This window comes from Thamnophis sirtalis, unplaced genomic scaffold (genome assembly GCF_051295495.1).
Source record: "Thamnophis sirtalis isolate CommonGarterSnake01/CBP01778 unplaced genomic scaffold, rThaSir2_p1.2 scaffold_15, whole genome shotgun sequence".
Taxonomy (NCBI): Eukaryota; Metazoa; Chordata; class Lepidosauria; order Squamata; family Natricidae; genus Thamnophis; species Thamnophis sirtalis.
In genome coordinates this window covers 41,471,425-41,495,956 of record NW_028261395.1, presented here as the reverse complement: position 1 = coordinate 41,495,956, position 24,532 = coordinate 41,471,425, and the positions used below count along the sequence as shown (strand labels likewise).

The window sequence follows — 24,532 nt, the reverse complement described above, 5'->3', positions numbered from 1 at the left end:
AACCCCACATAGGACCCCATTAGTGAGAGAATTAGCGGGAGGGTCAGTTTCTATGAGAAGGTGCAGGAGGAGGAAGGAAACAAAAAGACAATTCCCTTAATGGAAAGCAGAAAAACCAACACAATGCACACAGCACATGTAAGACCTCCCCTCTCCTTTCACCCTTCCAATTTCCTGCTTGGATGGGAAGATGGCCGATCTTTGGCACCTGTAGAGAAAGCTAATTCTTTCCCCCAAGTTAATTTGGACTCCTAGGCATCGCCTGGTGGTGCCTCATCCACAAACACACCAGCTGAGCTTTAGGAGATTCCAAAGATTTTCTAGGCACTGCAATTTTTTTGTTTTAATACAGTTGCAAGCTGATTCTCTTCAGAAATTCTTTATAATTTCTATGCCCAGCCTGGCCCCGAAGCTTAGAAATAACCACGAGTCAAGATAAACTGCAACTTGGCTTCCGGGGGAGGTGTCTGCTGTCGCCGGTGGCTCAAAGGAGCTGCCCTCAGAGTTCTGGTCTGTATATCTAAAAAATCTATAGATATCTCCCCTTTCAGGCAAGAAAGGGGCAGGGAGGAGGAACTCAGTCGTTAGAATCTCTTTGTAGTTCACAGCCTTTTGTTTTTCGCTGTGAACGGAAAAGAGGTTCAACAAAAGCTGGTTTTTGTTTTTTTACTCCAGCCAGATCTTCTCAGCTGTTTTTTTCAGCTCTAGGCAGGTTTTCCTCCCCCCTCAGGACAAATCTAAGCTATTTAAAATCAATTCGAGCAGCGACCATTCCTGAGAACCTTTTTTTTATTATTACTCAAAATACCAGCTTCAATTTTATAAAAAACTCCGTTGTCTAATTGCTTTTCAAAATGGCGATTTTACAGCATTTGATATATGATATATTTAACTAGCACCGTTTTCCTGAAGACTTCTTTTTACTAATTGCCAAAAGTTTATTGAAAGTATTTTATCTTAAATCAAGGTGAACAGAGACTTTGTTTTCTTTTTTTTCTTTTACAATGGCGCCTAAATTAAAGCAACCCAAACGTCTTTTCAATAATACATCCCAAGCAATCGCCATAAAGCCGCAGCCTTTGCCTTCTACGCCCTCTACTGGAGATTTGTTAACGAAAGAATTTCTTTTTGAAACTCTAAAAGAATTTAGGGTGGAAATGAAGCAACTTGTTTCAGAATTATGTGATAAGCTTGATGCCAAGATTGCTCAAACAAAGGAGAATACGATCGAGGTTATAACTGTAATGACAGATTATATTGCAGGAATGGAAGATAAACTGGAACTTTTGGAAAAAGCTAATTCTAATCTGACATCTAAAATTGAAATGTTACAACAGGAAGTTGATAATGCAGAAAGACAACTTGTTATGACAAATTAAAAAAAGACTGCGTTTGCAATAAGAGTTAGGGGATTGCGTGAAAATGAACAGGAGAATTTGAAACAGACCTTTTTTGAGGCTTTCAGTCATTTGGTGGGAAGTCCGGGACTCAACTTTGATTGGCAGATCCAAAAAAATTACCGCCATAATTCGTGGACAGCAAAAAAGATACAACTTCCGAGAGATATAGTTATATATTTTGCTACAAAAGAATCCAGAAACGTGATACTAAAAGAGTTTTACAATAACAGGCTGCGAATTGATGGACAGGATTTGATCGTCTTCAAAGAAATACCACCCCAAATGTTAAGATCCAGGAGAGACTATGCTTTTCTAACTAAAGAACTCAGAAATAATCAAATAGAGTACAGATGGGAGGTGCCATTTGGTATTACGGTTACATTTGATGACCAGAAACATCGCCTCAATTCTGTTTGAGAAGCCCGAGATTTTTACTACAAGATCCTGAAGGCGGGACTTCCTGAATCACCCAGACACGGAGAGAGACAAGGAGAAGTAGAAGAGAAACAACCAAACACACAACTACAAGGCGGGAGGTATCGTTTTTCCCCTCCAGAAGGGCAGAAGAGCAGAGAACAAGGATTTAGTTATGCTTCCAAAACATTTGCTTAATTTTAAGTTGAATAATACTTTGTGACTTCTGTCTTATATAAAATGGTATAGTGGTATACCGATGAAGAGACATTAAGGCTGGTTCCGGGGGGGCAGAGCCTGTCGCCGAGGAGGACTCAACCGAGCTCCTCTCAGAGATCTGGTCTGTATATCTAAATAAGATCATAGATATCACCCCTTTTTGGCTATAAAGGGGCAGGGAGTAGCTCTGTGTGCTAGGGTCTATTCGTAATCCACAGCCTTTCTCTTTTTTTTGGCTGTGGACAGAGATTAGATCCAGCGTAAACGGAGCTTTTACCTCCAGCCAGTTCTTCTCAGCTGCCTTTTTTTGCAGCCCTAGACAGGCGATCCCCCCCCCCCCCAGGACAAAGCAAAGTTGTTTGAAGCTAAGATTAATACGGGCGGGTCCCACTCCTGTGAGATTTATGCTTTTATTACTATCTTAAACACCAGCACCATTTGTCTTAGAGGCTTCTTTGTTTAAACGGACTTCAAAATGGCGATTTTTCTCCGTTGGTGACTGATAGGGGAAGTACTTAGCCGGTTTTATCTTCCTGCAGACCGCTCCTTAACAAAATAATTTTTTTCTTTTTGGAAACAGAGGGGAGCGAAAGCGTTGTTTATTTGTTTATTTATAATGGCACCCAGGTCAAAATCGAAGCGTCTCTCTACAAATGTGCCTAAAGAATCTATGAATGAACTTAAAGAATCTACACTGGAATCGCAGCCCTTGTCTCCTACGCCATCTACTGGAGAATTCTTAACACAGGAATTTTTCTTTCAAATGTTTAATGATTTTAAACAAGAAATTAAGGAATTTGTATTGGAGCTATATGGTGATTTAAAGTCTAAAATTGACCAAATGAAGGCGAATACGTTTGCAGCCGTGTCTGCTCTGTCAGATTATACCGCTGAAATAGAGAATAAATTGGAAAGCTTGGAGGAGGCTAATTCTAATTTGACTACTAATATTCAAATATTACAACAAAAAATTAGAGACACTCAAGAACAGCTCGTTATGATAAACTTTAATAAGAAGGCATTCGCAATGAGAGTCAGAGGATTCCGTGAAAAGGAGCGAGAGAATCTGAAACAGACCTTTGTTGAAGCCTTCAGCCATGCGGTGGGAAGCCCGGGACTTAACTTTGATTGGCAGATTCGGAAAATCTATCGCCAGAATTCGTTGGTAGCGGAACAGCGACAGCTCCCGAGGGATATAATTATATATTTTTCCACAAAAGAATCCAGAAACGCGATTATGCAAAAATTTCATAATAATAGTTTGAGAGTTGATGGCCAGGATCTGATTGTCTTTAAAGAAATACCATTTCAAATGTTAAAGGCAAGAAGAGACTATACCTTTCTAACTAAAGTGCTTAGAAATTATCAGATTCAATATAAATGGGAGGCTCCAGCTGGTATTACGGTTACATTTGAGAATCAAAGATTTCGTCTCAACTCTGTTTCGGAGGCTCGAGATTTCTATTACAAGACTTTGAAGGCGGGGCTTCCTGACTCACTTGGAAAAGAGGAGAGACAAGCCGAAGGAGAAGGCAAGCAACAGACCACATGGCTGCAAGATGGAGGGGGTAGCTTTTCCCCCCTCGGAGAAGCAGAAAAGCGGAGATCGAGGATTTAGACATTCTAAAATATTCGCCAAAGTTGTGGGGGTTTGCGACCTCTCTCCGGTAGAAAAAGCGGAATTTATTGGTGGGGTGATACTGAATGCATATATGTAAAATGAATGTAGAATGATATATGTTGTTTAAATTCTGTTAGAAGGGAAAGTTGGATGAGATTATTATAAAACAGAAGGTAAACTGATTCTTGTTGAAAGTATTATTTGAATATGTGGAATGATCCATGCTATTTAATTTTTATTAGAAGGGAAAGCTTGGTGAAATTATTTTGAGCTAGATTTTAAACTAATGTCTGCATAAATTTGATAGTGGCAAATATCAGAGAAGCAAAGGATGAGGGTAAAATGCATGCGGAATGATTTACGTATATTGGTGGGGTGATACTGAATGTATATATGTAAAATGAATGCAATGATTTATGTTGTTTAAATTCTGTTAGAAGGGAAAGCTGGATGAGATTATTTTAAAACAGAAGCTAAACTGATTCTTGTTGAAAGTATTATTTGAATATGTGGAATGATCCATGGTATTTAATTTTTATTAGAAGGGAAAGCTTGGTGAAATTATTTTGAGCTAGATTTTAAACTAATGTCTGCATATTTTGAATTACTGTTTGAAATTAAGGTTAAGAAAGATTATTTACGCTGTTTAAATCCTATTAGAAGGGAAAGTTTGATTATTCTTCTGTAAAGTAATATTTGAATATGTGGAATGATCCACGCTGCTTAAATTTTACTAGAAGGGATTATTTTTGAGCTAGATTGTATATTGATGTCTATATAAATTTGGATAAATGTTTATCTGAATACAAGGTTAAGGAAGAGGAACGGGAGAGTCTACAGGAGGTCGGGGTAAATAACAAAGAAGCAAGAGACGAGAATAAAATATAGATAGAATGACTTACACTATTTAAGCATAGATAAAGATGGGGGGCTGAGCTTAACACAAAGAGTTCTTTTTTTTTCTTTTTTCCTTTTTCTTTTCTTTTTTTCTTTTTTTCTTTTTCTTTCCTTTAATATATTACTTTTATTTTTAATCCATACGAACATAAGATACTTTAGATAGAAGGCAGTGCCAGGTGTGGGCCCTGGGAAGTCGGGAGGATTAGGGATGGGGATTTATGGGGGGTGGGTGGGTGGGTGTTAACATAGTCTCAATAAAAACAAGAATGCACTTATATACGGTTGTTTCCCCCCCCCCCTTTTTTTCTCTTTTCTTTCTTTATATTTTTTTCCCTTGGTTTATTTTATTTTTTATCAGAATATAATAAACAACACTTGAATAAAGGAATACACCAAGGAGGGAGGTAGAGGGAAAGAGGAGGGAGGAGTAAGGAAGGAGTAAGGGGAATGTAAGGAGGGTGTGTTGGGAATAAGGGGAGAAGGAAGGTTTGAGGGGAAAGGGAAGTAGGAGGGGAGTGTTAGAGGGAGGAAAGGAAAGTTGGAGGGGGTAGATGGGGTGTATGGAGGATGGAAGTGTCAGGTGGGGTTGTGAATGATGAGTTGTGTTTTCTTTTTTATTTTGTTTTAAATTTTTTTTTTCTTATAGCAAATACCCTGTATATAAGTGATTGTAAAATGGAATGTGAAAATGAATAAAATATATATTTGGAAGAGACATTAAGGCTGAAAGAAATCCTGTTGATTTCTTTCCCTAACTTTAATTGTTTAATTGCCTGCAGGATTTCCCCAGAGGTTATTGGTTGATTCAGCTTGTGACTATGTTCTTCTCTAACTAGGGGGATTTTCTCTTTATCTAAGTATTTATCTATGTCTACATCCCTAATTTTATCCCCTTTGTACAACTCTGTAAAAAATTCTCGAAATGCCTTTTGGATCTCTTCCTGTTGAAAAACTTCCTTCCCTCTATAACACAATTTGGATACATTTCGAGCTTTCCTTTTTTTCCTAATCTGGTAAGCCAACCACCTACCGGGTTTATTTGCGTTGCAAAAAGTATTATGTTTGGCATATAATAAACTGGTGGCTACCTGGTCAGAGACCAGCATATCAAACTGGGATTTTAATATAGAAATTGCTTCCTTAATCTTTGTATCACTTGGGTTCAATGTTAATTCCAACTCTTTCCCTTTAATTTCCTCTTCCAATTCTTTTCGTTTTTGCCCTTGTTTGTGTCTATGTATTTTGTTTATGTTCATTAGTACTCCTCTCATATACGCTTTGCTTGCATCCCATACATATTCCATAGATGTACCCTTATTCATATTAAGAACAAAATATTCAGATAACAATTTTTTACAATCCTTAATATACTTTTCATATCTAAATAAATTTTCATTCAACCTCCAAGACCTTCTTGCCTGGACTACCCTTCCCAATTCCATCCAAACTGGATTATGATCCGAAAGAACTCTCGCCATGATCTTTGTCTTCTTCACCCTAGAAAGTAAGTCATTAGTAATTAGTATAAAATCAATCCTTGAAAGAGATTGATGTCTATCGGAAAAGAAGGTAAAGTCATATTCTTCTGCATGCCTTTCACGCCAAGCATCTCGCAATTCGAAGTCGTCCATCATGTCAAAAAAAGATTTGGGTAACTTAGCTCGAAGTTTGGTGTTCGGGCGAGATATCTTCTTATCTCTTTTGGTATCAATCACGCCATTCCAGTCACCCAATAGTATACAAGACTTGAAGTCCCACTGTACTAATTTAGCATGGAGATTTCTATAAAATCAATCTTGTTGTTGATTAGGAGCATAAATTCCCAAAAGTAATGTCCTTTTCCCTTCTAAGATTAAATCTAATGCAATATATCTTCCAAAGGGATCTGCTTCAATTAGCTCGGCTTTAATGTCTTTTCTTAAGTATACTACTATGCCGTTTTTCTTTTCCGTGGCTGAGGTCACAAAATGTTGACCAAGTTTGGGGTTAAACAAAAAATTTTGATCCGTTGATTTGATATGGGTTTCTTGCAAACAAATTATATCATTCTTAAACTGTTTGAGATAATGAAATATTTTCTTTCTTTTCTGTGGAGAGTTCAGTCCATTAACATTCCATGTCAAAATCTTAGTTGTCATTTTTGGTTGCCTGAAGCTTTTTTAGAGCCTCCCGCAAGGCCTGTCTCACCTTTGGTCTGGCTCCTCCCACAGCTTCTGAGCTTGTTGCTGTAGCTCCTTGATCAATGGCCGACGATTGTTGAGATTGTTGCATTGTAGCTTGTTTATCCATTTGTCTGGTGGTCATACGGTTAGGTCTTCTTTCCTTGACCCCTTGTCCTTCCGGGAGGGGGAGATGGTGCATTTTATCTGATGGTTGTATGGTTTGCTGTTTATCTTGTTCGTCTCGTGGTTTTTCTCCACATCCAGAAGGTTCAGGGTGTCCCATCTTCAGAATCTTATGATAGAAATCTCGAGCTTTCCATACAGAGCTGAGAAAATATCTTTGCTTGTCCATTGTAACTATGATACCGAATGGGGCATCCCATCTGTACTGTATCTGACGCTTTCTGAGCTCTTCCACCAGAAAAGCATAATCTCTTCTGGCTCTTAGCATTTGAGGTGGTATTTCTTTCAAAACAATCAGATCCTGTCCGCCAATTTGAAGCTTGGTATTATAGGACTCTTGTAATATCATATTTCTAGATTCTCTTGTAACAAAGTATATTACCACATCTCGGGGGAGTTGCCTTTGTTTTGCCGCCCAAGAGTTAACGCGAAAAATTTTGTCAATCTGCCAATCATAATTGGATCCCGGTCTTCCCACCAGGCAGTCAAAAGCCTCAGAAAACATTTGCTTTAAGTTCTCCTGTTTCTCTTCACGCAGCCCCCTGACTCTTAATGCAAGCTCCATCTGCTTATACTGTATCATAATAATTTGTTTTTCAGCATTTTCAATTTTTTGTTCCACCACTTCAGTTTTAGATGTTAAGTTAGTCTTAGCTTCATTGAGAATCTCTTAAGTTGTCTTCCATTCCAGAAATATATTCCGTCATTACATTTACAATTCCCATCATATCCTCATTCATTTTGGTGACCTTAGTATCAAATTTATCATATAAGACTTCCATCTCATTCCTTATTTCATCTTTGAACTCTCTAAGCATTTCTAAATTCTGTTCTCTGGATTCTCTAAACATTTCTAAGTTCTGTTCTCTGGATTCTCTGAACATTTCCAAAAAAAATTCTTTCGTTAGTACATCTCCACTAGGGGGCATAGAAGGTGGGGGCTGCAACTTTATGCCAGGTATGGGAGATGTGGATCTCGGAGGTAATTTCGCAGAGGTCGATTTTGATGCCATTATATCTTTGCTTTAAGTAAAAAACAAAGGAAAACCCCGTTGGAATGTCTCTATAACAACAAAGAGTCTTTGAAAGCTTCAAGGGAGTGTTATTCCTTTGATTCTGTGCCAGGACGTTGGAGATATATCATTATAACAAATGCGGAAGTTATAAAATCGCCATTTTGAAAACAATTAAACAAAAGAGTTTTTTATAACATTGAAGCTGGTATTTTTGATAGAACAAACAAAAAAAAAGTTCTCAGGTTGGTTTCTGCTCGTGTTAGTTTTCTATAGCCTAGTTTCAAAAGATTGTTCTGAGGGGGGGGGGGTCACTTGCCTTGTACTGTAAAAAACAGCTGAGAAGATCTGACCGGAGTTAAATGACTCAGCCTTGGCAGAATCTCTTCCTCCGTTCACAGCCAAAAAAAAAAACTACAAACTTCAAAGAAGATTCTCACCGACTGAATCGACTGCTCTCTGCTTTTTTCTAGCCTGAAAAAAGAGATATCTAAGGTATTAAATAGATAACGAACCAGAACTCTGGAGGCAGCTCAGATAAGCTGCCGGCGGCGGCAGACCCCTCCCCGGAAGTCTATTCGGTTTTAATATACTCCAGACTGTGCTTGATAAAGAGTTATGCCGGGAATGGGATCTGGGAAGTCGGAAGGGGGCTAGGGAGGGGGGTTTATGGGGGGGAGGGGGGGAGGGTGGAGATATAGTTTCAATTTTCAAAACAATAAGAATGCACTTGTATACTGTTGCTCTTTTTTCTTTTTTTTCTTTTTTTTTCTTTTCCCTTTTTTTTCTTTTCTTATAATTTTAGTGTAAAATACAAATTGAATAGATTAATGAATAGTAGAAATACACCGAAGTGAGGAGTAGAGGGAAAGAAGAGGGAGGAGTCAAGAGGGAGTGAGAGGGGAATGTAAGGAGGGTGAGATGGAGGGAAGGGGAGAAAGGAATGTTTGAGGGGGAGGGGAAGTAGAAGAGGGGAATGCTGGAGGGGAGAAATGAAAGTTGGAGGGGGAGAAGAAAGGGTGTATGGAGGATTGAAGTGTTATGTTGGTTTTCCATGGTGGAATAGAAGATGAGTTGTGTTTATTGCTTTTTTAATTGCACAGTATATAAGTGATTGTATAAAAAGGAAAAGGAAAATGAAATAAAATAGTTTTCACAGAAAAAAAGATAAACCGCAACTTCAGCAGCTCCCCAAACTCACATTACTTCGGAGCGGGGGTATCGATTCGTCTTTGTCCTCCATCCCTCTGAGGAGAAACCTCTGATCGAAAAAAAAACAAAAACATTTTTTAACAAACCATTCTCCCCCTGAACCCAGGCAGAGAAACTGTTCCCTGAAACTGCGGTGGATCAGGGAGGCTCCACACAGCTTTTCTCAAAGAGGAAATTAAAGAAAAAGGGACAAACTTAAGATTTTAGATTTAGATTTATTAACATTTGTATGCCGCCCACTCCCTTGGGACTCTGGGCGGCTTACAGAGAGACAAAACATATATTAAAAAATTTAAAATAAGGATACAAGTATTAAAAATTTCAACAACATGCATACAGTTGGAGTGGGGCTGGATACTAATCAACAGCCCCAGGCCTGCCGAACAGCCAGGTCTTAGTGGCTTTACGGAAGGCCGGGAGAGTGGGAAGGGTCCGGATCTCTATGGGGAGATTGTTCCATAGGGCCGGAGCAGCTGCAGAGAAGGCCCTCCCCCGGGGACCTGCCAACCGACATTGACCGGCCGACGGCACCCGGAGGAGGCCCAATCTGTGTGATCTTATTGGTCATTGGGAGGTAAATGGCAGGAGGCAGTCTCTCAGGTAGCCAGGTCCTAAACCATGTAGGGCTTTAAAAGTAACGACTAGCACCTTGAAGTGCATCCGGAGACCAATGGGGAGCCAGTGCAGCTCGCGGAGGATAGGTGTAACATGGCTGTATCTAGGTACACCCAATATCGCCCGCGTGGCTCATTCTGGACGTTATTATTAATATTAATATTGCAGTTAGAAGCCCTTATGCTGAACAAAAGGCAGAGACGCGGCAAACTAAGTTTAAACAGGCTGTTCAAAATGAAGATTGCAATGATGGAAAACACCGCCATCCTGTGGCCATTGGCGGAGTTGCAGCCGTCAAAGGATTTATTCTTTTTCTCAAGGGGTTCGCTTAGTATTCACGTTATTTTCACCAATATTCACGTTATTATTATTAATATTAATATTGCAGTTAGAAGCCTTTATGCTGAACAACAGGCACAGACGCGACAAATTAAATTAAATCACGTCAAACTGAGCTAAAACGGGCTGTTCAAAATGAAGATTGCAATGATGGAAAACACCGCCATCCTGTGGCCATTGGCGGAGTTGCAGCCGTCAAAGGATTTCTTTTTCCTCAGGTTTATTATTTCCTCAGATTATTATTCATATTATTTTGATCATTATGAACCTTATTGGTAATATTAATATTTCAATAAAGTGTTCCCATACTGGAGAAGAAGTATGAATGCCGAAAACGCTGCCCTCGTGTGATCACTTTTGGCCTTTTTTAAGGCATACAATTATTAACTGAAATTGTTTTCAACAATATTTACGTTGTCAGGGGAAATCCCCCCCCAAAAAAAAATTGTGGGGAGGGTGAGTATAAGTGGAATTAATTAATTAATCATGGGGTGGGGGTCTCAGGCATTCCAAGAAAACAATTATGGGTAGTCCTCAGCTTACGACCAAGATTGAGCCCAAAGTTTTTGCTGTTAAGTGAAACATCGGTTGTGGGTTTTGCCCCACTTGTGGCTTTTCTTGCCCCAGTTTGCTTAGTTGAAACACTGCAGCGGTTCCGTTAATAACCTGGTCGTTAAGTGAATCTGGGTTTTGCCCCTTGCCTCTACTTGTGAGAAGGTCGCAAAAGGAGATCGCCACTTGGGATACAGCAATGGTCATAAATAGGAACCCAAGTTGCCAAGCGCCTTTCCTTTCAATCACATGGCCATGGGTATAATTCAAAGGTCGTAACTGTGAAAAAACGGTCATAAGTCACATTTTTTCAATGCTGTAATTTTGAACAGTCACTAAATGAACTTGTAAATTGAGGACTACCAATGGAATGGAATGGAATGGAATGGAATGGAGTAGAGTGGTGTAGTGTAGAGTAGATTAGAGTAGAATTGAATAAGAATAGAATAGAAATAATAGAATAGAATAGAAATAATAGAAGAGAATACATGAGAAGAGAATAGAAAATGAATAGAATAGAATAGAAAAGAGAACAATAAATTTAGAATGTAATAGAATATAGAAAAATGAATAGAATACAATATGAAAAATTAATAGAATGGAATGGAGTAGACGTAGAGTGTAGAATAGAATAGAATAGAATAGAATAGAATAGAAATAATAGAAGAGAAGAGATGAGGAGAATAGAAAATGAATAGAATAGAAAATAGAATAGAAAATAGAACAATGAATTTAGAATAGAATAGAATATAGAAAATGAATAAACTAGAATAGAATAGAATATAGAAAATTAATAAAATACAATATAAAATAGAATGGAATGGAGTGGAGTGGAGTGGCGTGGAGTGGCGTGGAGTAGAGTGTAGAATAGAAATAGAATAGAAATAGAAGAGAATAGATCAGAAGAGAATAGAAAATGAATAAAATAGAAAAGAGAATAGAAAAGAGAACAATGGATTTAGAATAGAATATAGAAAATGAATAGAATACAATATAAAAAATTAATAGAATGGAATGGAGTAGACGTAGAGTGTAGAATAGAATAGAAGAGAAGAGAAGAGAAATAATAGAAGAGAAGAGATGAGAATAGAAAATGAATAGAATAGAAAATAGAATAGAAAATAGAACAATGAATTTAGAATAGAATAGAATATAGAAAATGAATAAACTAGAATAGAATAGAATAGAATATAGAAAATTAATAAAATACAATATAAAATAGAATGGAATGGAATGGAGTGGAGTGGCGTGGAGTAGAGTAGAGTGTAGAATAGAAATAGAATAGAAATAGAAGAGAATAGATCAGAAGAGAATAGAAAATGAATAGAATAGAAAAGAGAATAGAAAAGAGAACAATGGATTTAGAATAGAATAGGATATAGAAAATGAATAGAATACAATATAAAAAATTAATAGAATAGAATGGAATGGAGTAGAGTAGAGTAAAGTGTAGAATAGAACAGAACACAACGGAATAGAATAACAGAGTTGTAAGGGGCTTTGGAGGTCTTCTAGTCCAACCCCTGCTATTATCAGTGGCTCTCCTCCTAGCTGGTCACAATGATAAGTGCCTTGGTTTTTTTGCTTGTTTTCCTCTTCCTGCCTCCTTCCTCCTTCCTTGTATGCTGTCCTGCTTAGGTCCCCCGTATTACTCCTGACTTATTATTAGGTCCCCCGTATTACTCCTGTTTTTTAAAGTGTTTCCTTGCAGAGCAATATTCTCCACAACATTTGCGACTGAAGCTTCTAAATAAATTAATTTTTCAAAAAAACCAAGGAAAAACAACAGAAAATGGCCCAATATCTTTATTGCTAACAGTACTGAGGGTTCTAGGGTGAGCTTGCAAACAAAGGTTTAGGTCGTGAAATGAAGGGACGTTTGCATAAATAAGGCGTGGCTCTTCTCCCGGCCACACCGCCCCTTGGCAGCCATTTTGTGAAAGTGCCCTAGGCAGATCTAGTAGTGTCCCGATGCGCAAAAACGATCTTCCAGAGAGAAATATTTGAGTTCTTAGCGGATCATCCCAGAAAAATCTGCAGAAGGAAAAGGCTTAAAATACGTAGTGCCAAATTCGTGGTGGAACAAAAGAGCTGAGATCCAGTGGGGAAAGGAGACCTACAGGTAATACCCTCCCTCCCCTCAAAAAAAAAGAGAAAGAAACAGTGAACGACACACATGGAAAGGGCGCAACCATGGCATCCCGCAGGCCGCTGCTTGTAAATCAGCCATTGTTTCTTTTAAAACGATTCCGCACTATTCTTTGGTTCTTCCTTCTGGGCGGGTTGGATCTCCACAAAGGTTTTGCCCCTCGTTTCGGGAAGCACATAGAAAAGATAAATGAAGGTGGCCATGGTGAAGGGACAGTAGATCATCAGAGAGTGAGGGCCCAGGAAGTACTAGGAAGGGAGCAATATGACAAAAGAGGTTTTCTTTTTTAACTTCCCGTTAGCTTCCTGTTGTCCAGGCTGAAATTCAACTCCTGCCCGTACCGGTTTTTTTTTTTTTAACTTAGCTCAATAGCAAATCCGCCGATTTAACGAATCTGCTCGGATCGATCTCATCGGAAGGTGTCTCTTCTCTTTCCCCTCTACAATTCCCAGCTCACAACCCTCCCTCTGGGGGTAAACCTGGTTTGTATCTAAGCCAGGAGTCATCCTCTTTCATCCTTCTGCTGTGGATCCCTGTCGCCAATCGGCGCCACAATTTTGAGAGGAGTTTCTGGTGGGAAGAGGACGGGGGGAGCACATCCTTTCACATCCTTAGAACCGCTGAACTGCAGATAACAGTCAGCTGAAGTGGCCTGCAGTACTGCACCTTAACCACTGCGACACCTTGGCTCTTTTGAGAGAGCCCTCTAAGCCCCCAAATCGGTGCCGTCTACCCACATGGGCGTTGCAACCCAGAATCACAACTCTGACGTCCTCGCGGGAGATTTCGGACAGCGGAGGGCCCCCAAGGCCATCCGAGGATCTTGTAAAGGTGCAACCCACCCAGACTCCAGTTTGTACGAGGACTCACCTCCAGATGGACCAGGAGTACCCCAGAGGAAAAGCGAATAAACCACAGGGTGATGTATCCTATGGTGAAAGCCGAAGAACGGGTTGACTGCAAGAAAAGCTCCCCCAGCACGACCAAGTGGATCGAACCTGGGGGAAGAAAGGAAGGGCTTGACCAGGCCGGGATAAGGTCTCCTGCTTTCAGCCTTCAGAGGGTTAGACTAGAAGACCTCCCAGGTCCCTTCCAGCTTGATGTAGCTTCCTCATTTGCTGGTTTTTCGGGCCCCACGGCCGCCTGGGGTTTCTAGTAAAGGTTCGGCATGGTGCAGCTGGTTTGCCTACCTGGTCCTAGCATATATCCGATTAAAAAGATAATGATGAAAAGCAGGCTTAGAAGAGACATCACATAGGATTGCTCCTGTGCAAAGAAAGGGAGAAAGGGAGACAGATAGCCATGGGAAGGAGACCCCCTTCTTCCTGCGCCAGCACCCAGCTTCCTCTAAGCTTCAGGTGCTCCCACTATCCGCGCCCTCCTAGCAAGGATAAGAAGGAACCGGTACGCCCGTACCGGATCGAACCGGTTGTATCCCATGGTGCGGGAGCTCAGGAAGAAGAGCAAAGGGGGGAGTTCCCCGCGGGAAGCAGGGAGCTCTCAAACCTGGAATTCCAGTGTGAAGGTTAAAATGATACAGGTCATACTACAGATCATGTAACCCATGATTAGAGGAACACGCCGGCCCCACACCTCAATAAAATTGACCTAGGGGGGAAAAATAAACCAAGGGAAAAGAGCAGAGATGGTATTCAGCTGGTTCGGATCGGTTCGCCTGAACTAATAGCGGAAATCATGATGCGCCCACCCCCACCCCGCCTCAGCTCTATGCCATCCTATTTAGGCATGTTTTTGAGGTTGGGCACTTGCACGGAAGGCATGGGAGAGCAAAGGGCATGTGCGGAAGGCCAGGCACATGTGTGGAAGGGGCCCGTGCACCTACGAGGCGTGTGTGTGTGCGCGTGGTGAACTGGTGGTAACAAAAGGTGAAACCCACCACTGGGACGGAGGTATGGTGGCAGGGGGATCTCAAGGCAATGGGCATCAGAGCCCCAGACTCTCGTGCCCTCTTTTTGGGAAAAAAACTGGCTGATTTTTGTGAAAAAAGGGGCCGTTTTCGGGAAGTCTGCAGAGCGCAAAACCTTTTTAAAAAAAATTTGCCTCTTCAAAATCTTGGTGAATCTTATACTCCAGTGCGTCTTATACTCTGAAAAATACGGTATTTTCCAAAGCTCCAGAAGGCAAGATAAGAAGCAATGGATGGAAACTAATCAAGAACAGATCCAACTTAGAATTAAGGAGAAATTCCCTAACAGGGAGGACAATTAGCCGGTGGAAGAGCTTGCCTCCAGAAGTTGTGAGTGCTCTATCACTGGAGGTTTTTAAGAAGAAACTGGGACAGCCGTTTGTCGGAAATGGCAAAGTGTCTCCTGCTTGAATAGAGGTTAGACTAGAAGACCTCCAAGGTCCCTTCCAGTTTTGTTTTTCTGTTATGGTTGTCTCTACCAAATGGAGCCGCTCGTCCAAATAAACCTTTATTTCCTCTTCTTTAGCCTCACTCGGAGATCAAAACATTTTGATTTATTTTATTTTATTTTTAATGCAGGGGGCCTGGGGTGGGGGTGTGGGTGGGGAGAACACACATTTTGCCCTGAGTTTTTGCCGTGAAGTCAGCTGGAAAAGTGAGCAGCTTACCGCGATAAAAGCGGTAGTGACGAGGACAACATGGATGCATACAGCAATGATACTTGAGATCGACCTGGGTAACCCCAGTGTCATGTAGATTTTCTCGACGTAGAAGAATATCTGTGTCCAGATATAAAAAAAGAGAGAATTTGTGATAAAGATGAAACTGGAAAATAAATTTGGGCAGGGGGGAGGGAAAAGAGAAAGAAGGAGATTTTAGGTTTTTATCAGCTGCCCTTAAAAGAGAAAGGAACTCGACAAAGTGAGGAGATGACATTATTTCCCCGTGAAACAATGGGATTCATATTGTAGCAATAGCAGTTAGACTTATATACCGCTTCATAGGGCTTTCAGCCCTCTCTAAGCGGTTTACAGAGTCAGCATATCGCCCCCAACAACAATCCGGGTCCTCATTTTACCCACCTCGGAAGGATGGAAGGCTGAGTCAACCCTGAGCCGGTGAGATTAGAACCGCTGAACTGCAGATAACAGTCAGCTGAAGTAGCCTGCAGTACTGCACCCTAACCACTGCGCCACCTCGGCTTATTATTGTACATTATTGTACTTGGTTTGGGTGGGTGGGGAGAGGGGTGTTCAATAAGGATTTGGGATGTTTTTTTCTCCCCTACCACATTGATGCCAGTAAGCTGACTTCCGGCCATCAACACGATGACTGTGAATATGGGCCACCGGAATTTCTTAGTACGTAAAAATTTCTTCATTGTCATCTTTTTCTCGTTGGCCAAGACTTCTTGATAATCTTCTTCGTTGAGTTCCTGTATCTCATTCCCCACGTCCTCTCCAGTCCTCAAGCTTCTTAAAACTGGTTGGAAAGAGGGAAGTCCGTGAGACGAAGAGTAAATTTGCACCGTACAACAAGGGGGAAAGAGTATCGGCTTGTTGCGATCCAGTCGGGAGCTCGCATTTGCGATCCAGCCAGGAGGCTTTTGCTAACTACCAGAATCTCTTTACCTTCTCTTGCCTTGGTTTCATTCTTCTTCTGGATTAAAATAAAGCGAGGACTTTCCGGACAGACCAGGAAGAGCACAATGCAAAAGGTAGCAGTGGTACCTAGAACAACAGTCATGAGCGGGTAACCTGGGAAGGAAGGGGGGAGAAAAAAAAAGCATTTTGGATGGACGACTTCAAGGGCTGGGGAAATCGGAAGATTCAGGTGGTATAAAGGTCTCTTGCAAGCTTAGGTTCTCTACAAGAATCTGACCAACTAACAGTCAAGGGAAATGTGTAGGTGATAAGAGAACCATTCAAGATGCGGAGGAGAAAAAGGCATTTTGGATGGACAACTTCAAGGGCTGGGGAAATCGGAAGATTCAGGCGGTATAAAGGTCTCTTGCAAGCTTAGGTTCCATGGACGTACCTTCTTTGTTCCCCCAAATCTGCGGAAGTCCTAGCAGGTGACCTGAAAATGTGCCGAGGCTGAAGAAGAGGGTTGAGGTTGCGGTCATCGACCCTCTTACGGGGGTGGGAGAGATCTCTAGAAGGTATAGTGGAACACAGCAGGAAAACATCCCTAAGTCGAACGAGAAAATTGAACAGTGATGAGGAGTCTTGTTGGGGCCTGTTGGCCACCAGCCCCTCCAGCAACCAAATCAGAGGAGGAGGAGGAGGAGGCGTGGGAATCAGGGTCAGCATCCAGGCAACCTGAGAGCTCCGAGGGGGAAGAGGGAGTGGAACTGAGGGAGAGAGAGACAGAGGCAGAGCCTGGGCCGCCCGTCAGCCCTCAGATGGAGAGTCAACAGCCACACGGTCTGGAGGTACCTGATGAGGAAGAGGAGGAACAGATGGGCCCAGTGCCTGACGCGCGGATGCGCAGAAGGCAGAGGAGAGGAGAGCAGTGGAAATCTATGGGCCGGTCCTTGGGACGGAAGAGCCACCGCTGCTAGTGAAGCCCCATACTAGCTTTGGGGATAAAAGGCAGGGGGTGGAGATGAATAGATGTGGCAGACAACTATTCATCTCCCGGCCAGCCAGACTCATTAGCCTGCGGTGAGAGAGAAACTCTTTGCCGGGGCCGCCGGCACTCCTAATAAAGGAATCATTGGTTTAACTTCAGAGGGTTTGCCGTGTTCGGGGAGCTGGGTCAGAACAGATCTGCTCGATCTACTATTAGCTCCATTGCTGAAGAGCCGTATCTCGAAGAAAGTGGTCGGCCTCTTCAGCGCCCCCAAGTGGTCATGGGAAATATCAACAAACCAATCCGGGAGACCGATTCTCACAGGACGATCATCCCCAAATCATCTCGGAGGTCAACTCACCTGAAGCTATCCCAATTAAGAAATTGGCTAACAGGGTGAATTCGAAGATACGGAGGCTGTTGGATATGCAGAGAAAAATTGAGCCAAAGAAAGTTAAGATGTTATTCATCAGCAAGACGCATTTTCTGCAAAAGGGGGAAAAATGAGGGGGGGGGGAAGAGGCAAGAGAGAAAAGCTATTAGCAACCTCATTGAATGGACAAATACAGGTAGCGTTCGACTTAGAACGCTTCATTTACTGACCGTTCGAACTTACAACGGCACTGGGGGAAAAATGACTTATGTTTTTCACTTATAGAAGTCCCTTTTGTGACCTTCTGACAGGCAAAGTCAACGGGGGAGCCCGATTTGCTTAACGACCGGGTGACTAATGTTAACAACTGCAGTGATTCAATTCACTGTAGCAAGAAAGGTTGTAAAATGGGACAAAACTCCATTGTTCCGCTTAACAAAGTCAATGTGGGGCGGGGGGGAACCAGATTCACTTAACCACCATTGCGAAACAAAAGGTTTTAAAGAGAATTTTGGGGCCCAATTGTCGGCATAAGCCAAGGACCACCTGTACAGTATAGGGTAATTATCAAGTACTGAGGATTTAATAGCTGCCAGCTGATGTAAGGTTGTAAGCTGTAAACTGTAAGCTGATGCAATGAGGATGATTCAGAATGCATATATAGCCAGTTTAAGACTCTGGTGGGGTCCACACAAGTCTTTTACCATCTTAAGAGGTGTCTTTATATAGGTGGCCATTAGAGGGTGTCTCTCTCTCTGTCTGTGTCTGTGTCTGTGTCTCTGTTTCTGTCTCTCTCTCTCTCATCATGTATCTCATTTCTCTCCTTATGTCCATAGCTGAGTGGTAAGGGATTTATCTACATGTGTATGTCTGTATCAGTGGTGGGTTCCTCTCCCTGTCGCTACCGGTATGGTGCTCACGGGGCCGTGCATCCTTTCGTGCACACATACTGCGGACGCATGCGCACTCCACCGCCCCTGCGATACCCAGCTGCTTGTCAGAGCTCACTCAGATGCCGCAAGCTGTGCACGTATGCACAATTGGCCGGTTGCTTTAAAAACTGGTATAGAATGCTGGCGGACGGGCAGGCCAAACGAGCCATCGTACTGGTACGCTGTCAGCTGTTCCCAGCTACTAACGGTACGGCCGTACCGAGCTGTATCGGCTGGAACCCACCACTGGTCTGTATATATGTATATATAAACCACTGTTAATTATCGAAAGGCTTTGTGTGCTGTGTTTTGCTCCTGGGTTTATCTCATATTAATAGTCACGCTGCCAAAACTCCGACAGTAACGCCTGGAAATGAGACCACCAGGAGATCCCTGGGGAACATTTGCTTTGCTCTATGGTACGGAGAAATTGTACGCGACTCCCCCCTCCCCAAATCATTTTGCCACTTCTGTTACCTGCCGTATTTGTCCACCAGGCATGCAAACAACGCAAAGCCAGTGAACCCTCCAATTGGGAATAATATGACAGCGGACGATAAGACGAACGAGGATAATTTGAAGTCCTTCTTTTCCTCCTTTGTCAAGTTGGACATAAGGAGCTTAGGGGAGAAAAGTGGGAGAATGAGAAAAGTGAGGAAGTAAAGAAGAGGTTTCCCATTTTTGGGTCAGCCAGAAATTAAATTTAAGATGTGGGGGTACAAAACAAAAGCTTAAAATATGGTTCCACCACAAAACTGCGGAGGACAAAATCGTGCTCGACGAAAGCGCGCATTTGACGTCATCACAGCGCGACGAAAACATCGCGCTGTGATCGAAAAATGTAAAAATAAAGCGAAAACCTTACCCTAACCCCCCCAAACCTAACCCTAAACCTAACCCTAAACCTAACCCTAAACCTAACCCTAAACCTAACCCTAAACCTAACCCTAAATCTAACCCTAAACCTAACCGTTAACGTAACGCTAAACCTAACGCTAACCCTTAACCTAACGCTAAACGTAACCCTAACGCTCTAACCCTAACCCTAACCCTTAATCTAACCCTAACCCTAACCCTAACCCTAACCCTTACCTTTATGTGAATCGGCTTGCTTTAATTTTAATTTTATTTCAATTTTTAATTTTTTTCGTCGCGCTGTGATGACATCACATGCGTGCTTTTGTCGAGCGTGATTTTGTCCTCCGCGGTTTTGACGGGTCACGTAAAATATAACCAGCGGTGTCAATCTCTGACTGCATAGCTGTGACGAGCCGGGGCGTGGCATGAAGGCAAAACAGCCAGAGAACCGGTATGAGTCGCTTTATTGGCCCCAACATTTGCCCCCAACATCCCTTTTACACTCTGGCCTGGAGAAAAAGCTTTTTCACAAACCTGCAGATACTCCAAATGCTGTAAGCAGACTGACTGCAATCAATCACTCCAACAGGGCAAGATAATAAGTCACAACTCTCATCACTATAGGAATTCAGTGTTTGTTCCCATCAAACACCCCTCCCAACTGCCTCTCCTTTAAACTCCATCCCCAGGTGTGCCTTGTGAAGGGGATTGTGGCCCTTTCCTTTCTCGTAAGCCACGCAACCCACGTTGCTCTCTTCCGCATTCTTCCCTGAGTGCCCTAGGATGAGGAGGGGATGGGCCTTGGTCTTCATATGACCTTCCTCTCCCCTGCTCTGCCCAGCCTGACTTTGCCCTTCCCCAGTTTCCTCCCCAGTCAACCGAGCCACTCTCTCGCTCTCTGTCAGCTGTTTGTCTTCCATCTCAGAGCCAGTCTCCAAAAATCGCTCTACATGGGGCTACCCTTGAAAAGCGTTCGGAGACTGCAGTTAGTCCAGAATGCGGCCGCGCGAGCGATATTGGGTGCACCAAGGTACACCCACGTTACACCTGTCCTCCGCGACCTGCACTGGCTACCAATTGGTCTCTGGACACAATTCAAGGTGTTGGTTATTACCTTTAAAGCCCTACATGACTTAGGGCCAGGGTACCTTCGAGACCGCCTACTGCCACATACCTCCCAGTGGCCAGTAAGATCCCACAGATTGGGCCTCCTTCAGATGCCGTCAGCCAGTCAGTGTCGGCTGGCGGGGCCCTCGGAGGAGAGCCTTCTCTGTGGCTGCTCCAACTCTTTGGAATCAGCTACCCTCAGAGATCCGGACCATACCCACTCTCATGGCTTTCAGGAAAGCTGTAAAAACTTGGCTGTTCCGGCAGGCCTGAGGTCCAGCCCCGATTAGAATGAATGTATGAGGTGTTGCTATTTTAAACCGTTTTCTTTTGTTATGTGTTCGTTATGTGCCTTTTTTTCCTCTCTCTTTTTTGTAAGCTGCCCGGAGTCCTTCGGGATTGGGCGCCATATAAATTTTATAAATAAATAAATAAATAATTGCAGGACAGATACAGGGAAAAATCAAATTTAGCACAGCACACAGGTTTTGTTAGTCAGCAAAGATGCAGCTCTCGGCTTAAGTCTGTGCAAAAGTGTATTATGTGTGCAAACAGAGACACGAACCTGGGGGAAATCACACCCTTGTGCCCACCAGCTCCTTGGCACACCCTGGCACACTTCCCTTTCCATAGCGAGATACATTGTCCTTCGCAAAACACCAGCTGAAAAGATCCGTCAATGCCACGGAATAGAAGAATGAATGAAAAAAGGAAGTGAGGGCAAACTTGACTTCTTTTCATCGGGGGGGGGGGGGGAGAGAATGCACCCGGTTTCGTTTCTAGCTGGAAACTGATCTTGGACTTTATGCTCGAGGCAAAAAATAAATTTTAAAAATGAAAACTTTGGGTTTTGTTGATTAAACTAGTTTTATTCACTTTAGAACCAGTGAATAAGATAGGATAGGATAGGATAGCACAGCACCGCACAGGATAGGATGTAACAGGACAGGACAGGACAGAATACAAAATGAATGGAATGGAATGGAATGGAATAGAATAGAATAGAATGGAATAGAATAATATTTCTATGATTCTATTTTGTATTTTATGGTACTCCTCCCCTCTTAGTACTCCTTTTTTTTCTCTCTTTTCTTTCTCCACTTTCCTATCACTTCGTATATTAAATGCTTAATGAAAAAAATAACAAAATCTCAGCCGGGGTGCCACGCTACCCGGGTTCAACCCAAAACATTCAAACAGGGTTAAGAGGGAGACCTCGGGCCAGGGGTTCATAATCGGGGCTCCCCACGCCAGACAAACCCTGGGTCCCTCGGCGAGACTTACCGAAGCTTGGTGGTGCACCAGCACGATACCGTAGCCATATTGAAAATACCCGAGATACGAAACCAACATCGAAAAAATCAACGTGATCGTTAGCTTCAGCGGAAGGGAAACAAACAATGGTTACCGGAATGCCGTAAGCCGTGTTTCTTCTTCTTTTTTTTAAAACAGGTAATATGGCTTTATATAAGTCCCGACTTGTGGGGTTCACGGACACGCCAAGGTTGCTGCTGAAAGGACTAGTCCAGTGTTTCTCAAACTTGGGGACTTTAAGTCCTGTGGACTTCAACTCCCAGAATCCCCCAGCCGGCATAGGGAATTCTGTGAGTTGAAGTCCACAGGACTTAAAGTCCCCAAGATTGAGAAACACTGGACTAGAGCATACAGAGAGTGTAACCGAATCCAGCTTTTGTTCATTGCTGTTGAGAGGGCACGCGCACCGTCGCCAGCTGCTTTTCTGGTTTTTGGTGCGTGTGTCATCCTCGCTGGCCAGTCGGTCTTCTCAGACGCCAGAGCATTGCAAAACGATCTGAAAATGGCCCCCAAAACCGGCAAAAAAGAGGCCATTTTTCCAGCTGATTTTGAGCCATTTTTGAAATTGCTGAGAAACGGCCTGGAAATGGCCTGAAAAAAACCAAAAATCAGCCAATTTTGGGACCCATTTTCAGGCTGTTTTCCAGGTTGTTTTCTGGCCATTTTTGGGTTGTTTTGGGGCCATTTTCCAGGCTGTTTTTAAGGCCATTTTTTGGGTCGTTTTTCTGTCTTATTAACATATTCTTGGTCAAAATCTTCGTTTTCTCTTTGTTTATTTTCAAGTCTGCTACTTTTCCGCATATCTCTATCTTTTCTATCAATTTGAGTGCTGTTTCTGATGGGTCGTCTAAAACGAAAAACAGGTCATCTGCGAATTCTTGCTGTTTGTATTCTTCTTTTTTTAAATTTTCATTCCTTTTATATCTTTTTCTTCTCTAATATTTCTTTTTAAGACTTGAAATGGCCCAAAACGCCCTGGAAATGGCCAGAAAAACTGGCCTGAAAACAGGCATGCATATACTGGCTCACTGGTCTTCAGATTTCCCGTGCTCTGGTGCACACGAGTGTACTCATGCACGCACATGCGTGCATATTCCATTTTGGGCACTCGGTGCCGCAAAAGTTCGCCATCGTAGGCCTAGATAAAGTAACTTCTTGTGAAATGCAAAAATGTGGATTCTCTCTGTTTGCTGTAACTTAAAATGTGGATTCTCAGCAACCTAAGGTGGAATATCACCCCGATAAAGCTCTGAGTGGTTCACCGACAAATGCACGCTCGACAAAAGCGCGACCGACAAAACCGTGGTGAAAAAACTGCGAGTTCTAAATTGTGCCGACGAATGAGCGCAGAAGCGACAACAGCGCGCCGACAAAAGCGCGCCTTAAACAAACAATAACCACAAGTTCTAAACCTAACCCTAAACCTAACCCTAAACCTAACCCTAACCCTAATCCTAACCCTAACCCTAACCCTAACCCTAAACCTAACCCTAACCCTAACCCTAACCCTAACCCTAACCCTAAACCTAACCCTAACCCTAACCCTAAACCTAACCCTAAATCTAAGCCTAAGCCTAAACCTAACCCTAACCCTAACCCTAAACCTAACCTGAAACCTAACCTTTACCTTAATTGAAATCCCTAAACCTAACCCTGAATGTAATCCTTACCTTAACTGAAATCGCGCTTTTGTGGGCACGGTTTTGTCGGCGCGTTGTTGTGGGCGCGTTTATGATGTCGCTTGTTTTTGTCGCCGCAGTTTCGTCGGCGCACTTTTGTCGTGCACGCATTTGTCAGGTCACGGCTCTGAGTTATATGCCAGGAAATGTATTTCTTTCCCCTTATAAGGTCCGCTGCTCGCAGAAGCGCTGAGAAAATCACGAGGTTTGCGTGATATGAAATAATGTTTCTCACGTTGTGTGAGACTATAAGAAGTTTGACAAAAGGGGAGGGCCTGCTTTTCTCTCCGCCTCCTTTTTAAGGTGGGAGGCTAAAAGGGTCGCCCAGTTTTGCTTTCTAGCTAGAAATAACAGCTGTTTATCAGTAGTCTCATGTTCAGAATTTCATTGGATTTATCAGATTCGGAGCTGCATTCAAAAACCTTACAGTACTGTGAACGTATATTCTGGAGCAACAAAGGATCCCCTTTAGAAATACTTAACCCCGGCTGGCCTGGGGTTAAGATTTTAACCCCACCCGAATTGTGTGACTGTTGTGCTTTCTTTTAATATGTTGTATTGTCTCCATGTTTGGAATACTGTTTGTGTTGTCCCCCCACCCTTCTGAATTGTGAGCCGCCCTGAGTCCCCCCAGGGAAAAGGGCGGCATACAAATAAAGGAAAACTAAACTAAACTTTTTGGGTCATTGCGGGATGAGCCCTGATCTCCACCCTGCCTTGCGCTGAAGAAAGCTAAAATAATAACCGATCCAGACTAATAACCATCTTGGTCCATCACCCACCAACTTATCCGAAACACCAAACTCACATAATGTCGGATTCTCTTTTTTGGGCGCGGTTTAGCATCTATCCTTCTGGGATGAGGACCCCTGATCAAACACACAACAAAAAGGAAACAAGCAAAAAATAATAATCTGTCCCCTCGTTCGTTCTTCTACCATATTTGCGAGCGTTTGTCCCCCCCCCCCGAAACCTGTGCTCCCTGGGCA

The 24,532-nt window shown here is 42.6% G+C and overlaps 1 protein-coding gene and 1 long non-coding RNA gene across 2 annotated transcripts; both read right to left on the bottom strand.

Moving 5' to 3' along the window:
* Window positions 1–12,868: 12,868 nt before the first annotated feature.
* Window positions 12,869–16,889, bottom strand: LOC148042582 (solute carrier family 2, facilitated glucose transporter member 5-like). The gene is made up of 8 exons (XM_087702446.1): window positions 16,744–16,889; window positions 16,338–16,463; window positions 15,995–16,188; window positions 15,375–15,485; window positions 14,286–14,387; window positions 13,970–14,045; window positions 13,650–13,777; window positions 12,869–13,027 (listed from the first exon to the last, which is right to left on the bottom strand). Exons 1-8 carry the CDS (start codon window positions 16,829–16,831, stop codon window positions 12,869–12,871), a joined length of 984 nt encoding a protein of 327 aa, XP_087558572.1. The 5' UTR covers window positions 16,832–16,889.
* A 754-nt stretch (window positions 16,890–17,643) lies between these two features.
* LOC148042581 (uncharacterized) lies at window positions 17,644–24,412 on the bottom strand. The gene is made up of 4 exons (XR_015695151.1): window positions 24,352–24,412; window positions 21,835–21,927; window positions 19,063–19,205; window positions 17,644–17,766 (listed from the first exon to the last, which is right to left on the bottom strand). It is a non-coding gene; the product is annotated as an uncharacterized LOC148042581 (long non-coding RNA).
* Window positions 24,413–24,532: the final 120 nt, after the last annotated feature.

Bases quoted from the DNA above. Each gene is read 5' to 3' on its own strand.
- LOC148042582 (XM_087702446.1), bottom strand. From the start codon at position 16,831: ATGACCGCAACCTCAACCCTCTTCTTCAGCCTCGGCACATTTTCAGGT. The intron at 14,388-15,374 runs GTAAGCTGCTCA...TTTCCCCCCTAG, and splicing joins TCACTACCGCTTTTATCGCG to GTCAATTTTATTGAGGTGTG. The intron at 13,778-13,969 runs GTAGGCAAACCA...TTCTTCCCCCAG, and splicing joins CGGATATATGCTAGGACCAG to GTTCGATCCACTTGGTCGTG.